Genomic DNA, 9,709 nt, shown 5'->3' with positions numbered 1-9,709 from the left:
GCTTTTTAACCCCTGTCTTTGTGAACTCTTCAAAGAGAAAAATCACAAAATAGGTCTGCAGTTTGAAACATAATCTGAAAGGGGAGGCTTGCTATTGAGTGGGGGACTGTAAGCCTCTTGTTATCTTTGTATTCACAAGGAATCATAGTCTTAGAATCATTGTATCATAACATTACTACAGTGCAGGTAGAGTTTTCTGACATATCTCTGACACATTTAAGTGTTAAACCCTAACTGTCCCATACTGAAATTTTCCACTTAGCTTGCCAATTTCCATTGCTGCTGTTCTGTCTCTGTAGCACTTCTCCTTTTGAAAACAAATATTTTGAAATTTAGGGTTAAAAATGCCCATCGTATTTCACAGTTCTAAACCCTTGACATAACACAATAAGGGAGAGATGTACAGAGAAAATGAATGATGCTGGAAAAGATCAGGGACAAGGATATTAATAGTGACAGAAGTATTCACGTACCAACCTTTTCCCTCTCCCCCTGCTGTAGAAATGAAGGAATGCTGGATATTAAGTTACAAAGGCTGGGTGAAGACTTGTTTACAGTTGGGTTACGCTGCTAACCAAGATCAACTTACAGCTGTCAACTCTTGGTCAGCCTCTGCTTCCTTTGTTTCACCAGTGGTGGTCATGCCTTCAGCTGCCTTGAGCCTGGAATTCCTCCTTCAATCTCTCCCACTCTCCCTTCCTGTGAAACACTTTATAAAAAGCCCAAGTGTTTGGTTGCTTGTCCTCACCATCTTTATGCAACTGTTGTAATGTTTAATGGAGTAAGTGACAGGGAATGTTTCACAACATTCAAGGCGCTACATAAATGTAAGTTCTGAAGAATTGTCACGGGACTGAAATAATAATTAATTTCTCTCCACAAATGCGGCCAAACCAGCTGGGTTTTTCAACAATTTCTATTTTTGTTTTTGACTCCAACACCTGCATTTGTTTCCCCATCCAGGTACACTGACTCAATGCCCCTCTCCCCATCCAGGTACACTGACTCAATGCCCCTCTCCCCATCCTGGTACACTGACTCAATGTGCCTCCCCATCGTGGTACACTGACTCAATGCTCCTCCCCACATCCTGGTACACTGACTCAATGCCCCTCCCCCCCTATCCTGGTGCATTGACACTATGCCCCTCCCCCCCAACCTGGTATATTGACTCAATGCCACTCCCCCTATCATGGTACACTGACTCAATGCCCTTCCCATCCTGGTACAGTGACTCAATGCTCCTCCCCCTTATCCTGGTACACTGACTGAATGCCCCTCCACACATCCTGGTACACTGACTCAATGCCCCTCCACCTGATCCTGGTACACTGACTCAATGCCCTTCCCCCTTATCCTAGTACACTGACTTAATGCCCCTCCCCCATCCTGGTACACTGACTCAATGCCCATCCCCCCTTATCCTGGTACACTGACTCAATGCCCATCCCCCTTATCCTGGTACACTGACTCAATGCCCCTCCCCCATCCTGGTACACTGACTCAATGCCCCTCCCCTCTGATCCTGGTACACTGACTCTATGCCCCTACCTCCCATCCTGGTACACTGACTCAATGCCCATCCCCCCCTCATCCTGGTACACTGACTCTATGCCCCTACCTCCCATCCTGGTACACTGACTCAATGCCCATCCCCCCCTCATCCTGGTACACTGACTCAATGACAATTCCCCTTATCCTGGTACACTGACTCAATGCCCCTCCCCCTATCCTGGTACACTGACTCAATGCCCCTACCCCTATCCTGGTACAGTGACACAATGCCCCTCCCCCTATCCTGGTACACTGACTCAATGCCCCTCCCCCTATCCTGGTACAGTGACACAATGCCCCTCCCCCTATCCTGGTACACTGACTCAATGCCCCACCCTCTGATCCTGGTACACTGACTCAATGCCCCTCCCCCTATCCTGGTACACTGACTCAATGCCCCTCCCCCTATCCTGGTACACTGACTCAATGCCCCTCCCCCCCTATCCTGGTACAGTGACACAATGCCCCTCCCCCTATCCTGGTACACTGACTCAATGCCCCACCCTCTGATCCTGGTACACTGACTCAATGCCCCTCCCCCTATCCTGGTACACTGACTCAATGCCCCTCCCCCTATCCTGGTACACTGACTCAATGCCCCTCCCCCTATCCTGGTACACTGACTCAATGCCCCTCCCCCTATCCTGGTACACTGACTCAATGCCCCTCCCCCTATCCTGGTACAGTGACACAATGCCCCTCCCCCTATCCTGGTACACTGACCCAATGCCCCTCCCCCTATCCTGGTACACTGACTCAATGCCCCTCCCCCTATCCTGGTACACTGACAAAATGCCCCTCCCCCCTATCCTGGTACACTGACCCAATGCCCCTCCCTCTGATCCTGGTACACTGACTCAATGCCCCTCCCCCTATCCTGGTACACTGACCCAATGCCCCTCCCCCTATCCTGGTACACTGACCCAATGCCCCTCCCCCCTATCCTGGTACACTGACCCAATGCCCCTCCCCCTATCCTGGTACACTGACCCAATGCCCCTCCCCCCTATCCTGGTACACTGACCCAATGCCCCTCCCCCTTATCCTGGTACACTGACCCAATGCCCCTCCCCCTATCCTGGTACACTGACCCAATGCCCCTCCCCCTATCCTGGTACACTGACCCAATGCCCCTCCCCCTATCCTGGTACACTGACCCAATGCCCCTCCCCCTATCCTGGTACACTGACCCAATGCCCCTCCCCCTTATCCTGGTACACTGACCCAATGCCCCTCCCCCTATCCTGGTACACTGACCCAATGCCCCTCCCCCTATCCTGGTACACTGACCCAATGCCCCTCCCCCTATCCTGGTACACTGACTCAATGCCCCTCCCCCTATCCTGGTACACTGACCCAATGCCCCTCCCCCTATCCTGGTACACTGACCCAATGCCCCTCCCCCTATCCTGGTACACTGACCCAATGCCCCTCCCCCTATCCTGGTACACTGACTCAATGCCCCTCCCCCTATCCTGGTACACTGACCCAATGCCCCTCCCCCTATCCTGGTACACTGACCCAATGCCCCTCCCCCTATCCTGGTACACTGACCCAATGCCCCTCCCCCTATCCTGGTACACTGACCCAATGCCCCTCCCCCTATCCTGGTACACTGACTCAATGCCCCTCCCCCTATCCTGGTACAGTGACCCAATGCCCCTCCCCCTATCCTGGTACACTGACTCAATGCCCCTCCCCTGAGCATGAAAAGCGCTGGGCGTCTTGCAGGACTCAACGCTGATTGGCCGCAGCCAGTTGCGAGTCCGGGCCAATCACTGTGCTGCTTTAGTTCTATCTCAGGGCGGCCAGCAAATCGGGAGGGGCCTAGGAGCAGCTGGCGCTCTGATTGGCCAGTCACATAAATACATTCACTGGCTCCTCTTATGCAGTACAGTGGGCTGGGGGGGAGGAGGCACAGAGACAGAGACAGAGACAGAGGGAGGGAGGGAGAGGGAGAGAGAGAGAGAGAGAGAGAGACACCCACCCACCCACCCACCCACACACACACACACACACACACACACACAGGGAGAGAGACAGAAGAGGGGAGAGAGAGAAAGTGGGACACAGACACACACACAGGCAGGGATAGACAGAGGGAGAGAGAGAGAGACAGAGGGACACACAGACACACACACAGAGGGACACAGTGAGATAGAGACACTCAGAGAGCGAGGGGAAAGTAAAATAAACAAGAGACAGTAACAGGGGGGAAGCTGTGGAGAGGCAGATCAATAGCGGAGAATATACACTGCCATAGGGGGGACAGGCAGAGAGAGAGAGAGAGGGAGGGACACACACACCCAGACAGAGACAGAGACAGAGACACGGGCGATGCGGTAGGAGGGGGAGCCTGCCTGCGCGATGGTGGCGAGCTGCTCCAAGAGGAAAAGCCCAGGCTGTGAGCCCCCGGCGGAGGGTGAGTGAGTGAGTGTCCCCCTCCCCCTGAGGGTGGGGGGTGAAGGGTGTGGGGTGGGGGGGATGCTGCTGCTCCCACATTGAGCCGGCAGCCTGTAGCTGCTCTTGTCCAGCGATTAAACCGTTTGTTGTTTTGCTTTGTTTCAAATTGAACCCTGTTTGGATTCCTCTGTCCGGAACAATCCCCAATTCCCTGAGCACCCTGGGGAGAGCCCGGGCAGGATTCACACTCTCAGCTCTACTTTAATGTTCCGATTGAGCGGCTCTAGTAACACTGCACTACACACCAGCATCTTTGACAGTTTTAATGTAAAGGGGATTGAAGTTTTAAAACAAAGTTTCTTCCTGGAACTGTCAGTGTGTGTGTGTGTGTGTGGCGGGGGGCGGGTGTGTATATGTGTGAGGGTGGGGTGGGGGGGTACAATGAAGGTTACTGAGTGTATGGATGGGGCAGGCTGAGGGAGTGTGGGGTCCAGCTCACTCTGGGAGAGCCAGGGCCAGACCCTAGGCATGGTCAGCCCTGACCCCAGACCCTGGGCATGGTCATCCCTGACCCCTCTTTCCCCCTCCCCACATGCAGACCCTGGGCATGGTGACCCCTGTCCCCTCTTACCCCACCACACAGGCAAACTCTGGGCATGGTCACTCCTGACCTCTTTCCCCCTCCCCAGGGGCAGACACTGGGCATGGTCATCCTGACCCCAGACCTGGGCATGGTCAACTCTGACCCCTCCTCCTCCACATGGGCAGACTCTGGTCACAGTCACTGTGCCCCCTCAGGGATAGACCCTGGGCACAGTCACCTGCCCTCTCACCCCAGGGGAAGGCCTTGGGCACAGTCGTCTTTTCCCCTCATCCCCAGGGGAAAGTCCTGAGTAGTGTCACCCCCACACCCCCCCCAAGGGAAGGCCCTAGTCACAGATCCCGCCCCCCCCCCCTCCCCATTCCAATCCCCTCAGGGGAAGGCTCCAGGCTTCTCTCCGTGGAAGCAGAGGTTCAGGAGCAGGTTTGCTCAGGGTGGAAGGGAGTGCCTCTGGCGTTGGGTTAATTTGACACAGACCGGGAGGAAAGGTTCTGGCACTCAGCACATCCTGAATGGAAGTGTCTCTGAAGTGTAATCACTATCGTAAAACAAAATGCAGCAGCCAAATCCCACACAGTCATATCCCACAAACAAATTAATGGTGTGCTCATTATGTTTCTATCACTGACTAAAGCTTTAATATTGACTAGCACCCTGGCCAGTCTTTATAGTGTTCCTAAGTCTTTATCATCTGTGGGAGAGAGTAGATGATACCTCAGTTTCACCTTTCACTTAAAAGGTGGCACTTCAGGCATTTCTGTATCCCCTCGGGCAGTGGGACCCTCCCTCAATGTCCTTCCCTTGGACAGTGGGACTGGTATCAGAGCCAGACTAGGGTCTGTTCGAAAGGAGGCTCACTGGCGCCCAATTGTTAACACTGCTTTCTGTCACTGCCGGACCTTGCTGAGTTTCTCCATGTGTGAGCATGTGTGTATCCAACAGAGACTGTGGACCGGCTAGGATGGCAAAAAGGGAAAACAACAGATGAGCTCGGGTTTACACTCTGAATAAATTCCATATTGAATCTTGGAAATGACCATTTTGCCGATCAAAGCAGTGCTTGCTGTTTGAAAGAGCTATCTGATTGGTCCTGCTCCCACTGCACTGTCTCCAAAGTTCTGGAAAACTATTCTCTTTCACAGATATAAGCCAATTCAGATTTGAAAGGTATTTCTGAATCCTGTTCCACCGTCCTTGCACACAGTGCATTTAAGACCACCACAGCTCATAGTCTAAAACCAAAATACTGCAAATGCTGGAGATCTGAAATTAGAGTGCTAGAGAAACTCGGGAAGTCAGGCATATCCGAGGAGCAAGAGAGTCGACATTTTGGGCATATCCAGGACCTGATGAAGGGTTTTACCCGAAATGTCGATGTTTGTGCTCCTCGGATGCTGCCTGACCTGCTGTGCTTTTCCAGTGCCACACTTTATTAACACTGACTCTTCAACATCTGCAGACCTCACTGTTTCCTAAACTCAGCAGGTCAGGCAGCCTCTGCAGAGACCGAAACAGAGTCGTCATTTTGAGTCTTTGGAAGAGTCATACCAGACTTGCAATGTTAACTCTGTTTCTCTCTTGACAGATTATGCCAGACCTGTTGAGTTTCTCCAATTTGTTTTAACACTGTAAAATGTTCTCATTATTCATTGATTGGGGGTGGGGGGTGGGGGTTGTGGTTGTGGTTGTGGTTGTGGTGGTGGTGGTGGGGTCACTGCCCTATCCCTAGTTGTCTGTGAGAAGGTGATGGTGAGCTGCCCTCTGGGTCTGTCCCTGTGCTGATAGATGGATTCCCCTTATTCTCATCTGATCTTCTATTTTTAAGTCTATGCATTTTTAGTTGCCAAATTTCCTGCCAGTGAATCACATTTTGTGGAAGATCAGCAATTTCTGTCTAAATCCTTATTTTAAAATGCAGACACAGTAATCTTTGTACAGTTCCGTGTCATTACCAGCAGCTACTGTCCAAATCTTCCTGGCTTTTAATTACAATCTAAACTTTCATTTTTTTCCCCCTCCCTTGCAGATATTAATTATTGGGATCACGAGGTAGCTGCAAACAATGTAAATGAGGAGGAGCAAACATGTCTGTACTTGACTAAGCTCTTTGAGAATTCCCTGTCCAGAGCCAAGAAGACAAAGTTGAACTGCTCTGAGGTATTAGTCCCAGAAACATTGATCAGGAAGATAGCCCAAGACGTGTTGTGCCTATCCTCCAGTGAACCCTGTGGTCTACGTGGCTCCATCATCTACATCAATGTGGAAACTGGGAACACGTGTAAGAAGCTGGATCGGATTGTTTATGATTCCAGTGTGGTCCCGACATTTGAATTGACGTTAATCTTCAGGCAGGATGGCAGCTTCTGGCCAAGCCTCAGTGACTTCTTTTTTATTGGTACCTGTTTTACAGCTGGCTTTAGGCAAGCATTGAAACTGAGCCCTGGGTTTTGCTTGATAAAGAAGAAGCTATATTCCTCCTCAGCCCGGACAGTTATAGAGTGTTAGCTCACTTGAGTTTTAACAGCAAATACTCTTGGTGCTGCAGTTCACTCATTCTGCTGGCATTTCCCTGTTGTGTGGATATTAATGCTCTTGATTTTGACCCATCTCCAGCATTGCCTGGGAAAATTCATTATCTAGTTAGCAATGTGACTTCCTTCATATGTATTCTTGTACAGAAATTGCATTAATGTAGCACCTTTTGTACTGTCTATATCCCCAAGAACTTGCCACTCCCCAAGAGTGGAATCTGATATTGGCTTAGTAGCAGGAAATGTGGCAATGAATCTTTATTCAGTAAAATCACGAGATGAATAACTCCAATCTGAAGTGGACATGAGGGAAATGAATCTCGAGTTTACAGACTGGTGTCTGTTTGTCCTCGATCATTCGTCACTGAAACGATGAGAAAGCTTGTTGGTCATGTATTGCTGTGTGATTATTACAGTTACCCCTCAGACTGCAAGAACCCTGTTTTACCATATCCCTTACAAAGAAGAGATGGTATCTTGAACAATGCAGGCTTCATTTTGGACTAAACTGGAGTTAAATGGGGTTTGAACCGACTTGAGACTGATCCAAGCTGCTGATAGATTCTCAAACTTGCTGATCGGAGTGGAACTATTAGTCCAGCCTTGCCCAAGGGTTGATGATTGAGTAACTGTTGACTGAAATCCCTAAGTATCTTCCAACCTTTCTAATTACTAGAAAATTCTCATTATTTTCAAAACTTAAATGCTTTCAAGTGTCTATACCAGGAACAAGCTGGTCTCTTTGAAGGGGCAGTGCTGGAGGTTATATATTCAGAAATGAAACAAGCTGTTTTACCAAACGGAAGAGACTTGCTAGAGTTTTACAAAATCTAATACTTTTGCTATCATGGAGCCTAACGAGATGGGTAGATGTGACAAACTATTTATATGCCAGGTTTCGGGATGAGTCATGTGGAGAGCTGGCTGGAAACCTCAACCACATGTTTGCCACTTGCACTTTTGTGACATCGATTTGCACTTTTTTTTTGGTCGAACTTGCACTACAATTGTGGGAGTTCACTGTTTAGTTTGCCAGCGCTCTCCAAACTGCTTTGACAGTTGAACTGGATTTGGACAAATGATTACTCACTACACTGTTTGGAGGTTTCAGTCTTTACCCTGTGTACTAAGTTAATGCAGTCAGCATTAAAAGAAAATGCTCCTTTTAAAAGAAATTTGTTAAATTTGTTGGACAATAAATGAATTTTGTAATCTGATGCCTTTCAATTCCATAGATTTTAGAAAAGTTCAAAGGTTTAATAGATTCTTTTGAAGTTGGCTGCAGCAACAAAACATTTACAATTGAAAGTCTCAGAAAAGGATCAAACATTGAGCAGAAACAAGGCAGCAGTACGTTGAAAGGAATTTTGCTGAACGTTAGCTCCTGGGTTTCGAGATGGAGATATGCCAGATTGGTAAGATTCTGGATCAGTGGTGCTGGAAGAGCACAGCAGTTCAGGCAGCATCCAACGAGCAGCGAAATCAAGGTTTCAGGCAAAAGCCCTTCATCAGGATGCTGCCTGAACTGCTGTGCTCTTCCAGCACCACGGATCCAGAATCTGGTTTCCAGCATCTGCAGTCATTGTTTTTACCAGATTGGTAAGATTTCTGAGCCAGGTTTAAACGGTGTATCAAGAGGCAAGGAAATCCATTACTTGTTCAATATTTCCTTCTACATTCAGCAAATGGGTAAAGTGGTTTCAGTGAATACAACTGCAATATGTGTATTGACTTGAGCAAGAATCTTTCTTTGACTTTGAGCAGCTGTAGTTAAATTATTGCAATACGAGGTGGCCCAGTTAGATGATCCAATGGATGATGCAATTCTGTTCAGAAACTGTTTGGCACGGAGCTTCTTTTTAACCAAGATGATACAGCGATTGTGATGGGGAACGAGGGGAAGAAAACTGGGTGAATTTGAGTTGAATCAGATCCAGTAGTAATAATAGAGAGGGATAGACAGAGAGAAGGAAAGGCAAAAAGAGAGGAAAGAAAAATAAATGAGATATTCAATTTAAAATATTTCTAACAACAATTCACTGCCTGGAGGAATTAGGTTCTGCAGTTTGAATTATTTATTTTCTGGGCAGGTGGGGTGAGTGGAATTACAGAAACACGACTCTCCTCATTATGGGAGCAAATCAGAGGCTGGGGAATCATGCAGTGAGTAACTCCCCTCCTGACTGTCCAAATCCTGCCCAAGGCACAAGTCAGGAGTGTGATGGAATGCTCCCTACTTTCCTGGATGGGAGCAGCTCCAACAACACTCGAAGCTTGACACCATCCAGGACAAAGCAGTCACTTGATTGACACCACATCCACAAAAATCCACTCCCTCCATCACCGATGCTCAGTAGTAGTGTGTACTGTCTGGAAGATGTGCTGCAGAAATCCTCCGATGAGCTTCAGCCAGCACATTCCAAACCCACGGCCACTTCCATCAAGAAGGACAAAGGCAGCAGATACATGGGAACACCACCCCCTACAAGTTCCTCTCCAAGCCACTCACCATCCTGATTTGGAAATATCTCACCATTCCTTCACTGTCACTGGGTCAGAATCCTGGAATTCCCTCCCTAAGGGCAGTGTGGGTCTACCCACAGCACATGGACTGCAGTGG

The 9,709-nt window shown here is 49.0% G+C and overlaps 1 protein-coding gene across 1 annotated transcript; it reads left to right on the top strand.

Moving 5' to 3' along the window:
• Positions 1–3,509: 3,509 nt before the first annotated feature.
• Positions 3,510–8,274, top strand: LOC132833346 (DNA damage-inducible transcript 4-like protein). The gene is made up of 2 exons (XM_060851535.1): positions 3,510–3,976; positions 6,585–8,274. Exons 1-2 carry the CDS (start codon positions 3,922–3,924, stop codon positions 7,061–7,063), a joined length of 534 nt encoding a protein of 177 aa, XP_060707518.1. The 5' UTR covers positions 3,510–3,921; the 3' UTR covers positions 7,064–8,274.
• Positions 8,275–9,709: the final 1,435 nt, after the last annotated feature.

The sequence above is a fragment of the Hemiscyllium ocellatum genome, chromosome 36 (assembly GCF_020745735.1).
Source record: "Hemiscyllium ocellatum isolate sHemOce1 chromosome 36, sHemOce1.pat.X.cur, whole genome shotgun sequence".
NCBI classification, from domain to species: domain Eukaryota; kingdom Metazoa; phylum Chordata; class Chondrichthyes; order Orectolobiformes; family Hemiscylliidae; genus Hemiscyllium; species Hemiscyllium ocellatum.
The sequence above is the reverse complement of the archived record's forward strand: the minus strand, read 5'-3'. Positions and strand labels throughout refer to the sequence as shown.

Coding starts and splice junctions, on each gene's coding strand:
- LOC132833346 (XM_060851535.1), top strand. CDS start 3,922: ATGGTGGCGAGCTGCTCCAAGAGGAAAAGCCCAGGCTGTGAGCCCCCG. Junction 3,977..6,584: donor CTGTGAGCCCCCGGCGGAGG/GTGAGTGAGTGA, acceptor CCTCCCTTGCAG/ATATTAATTATTGGGATCAC.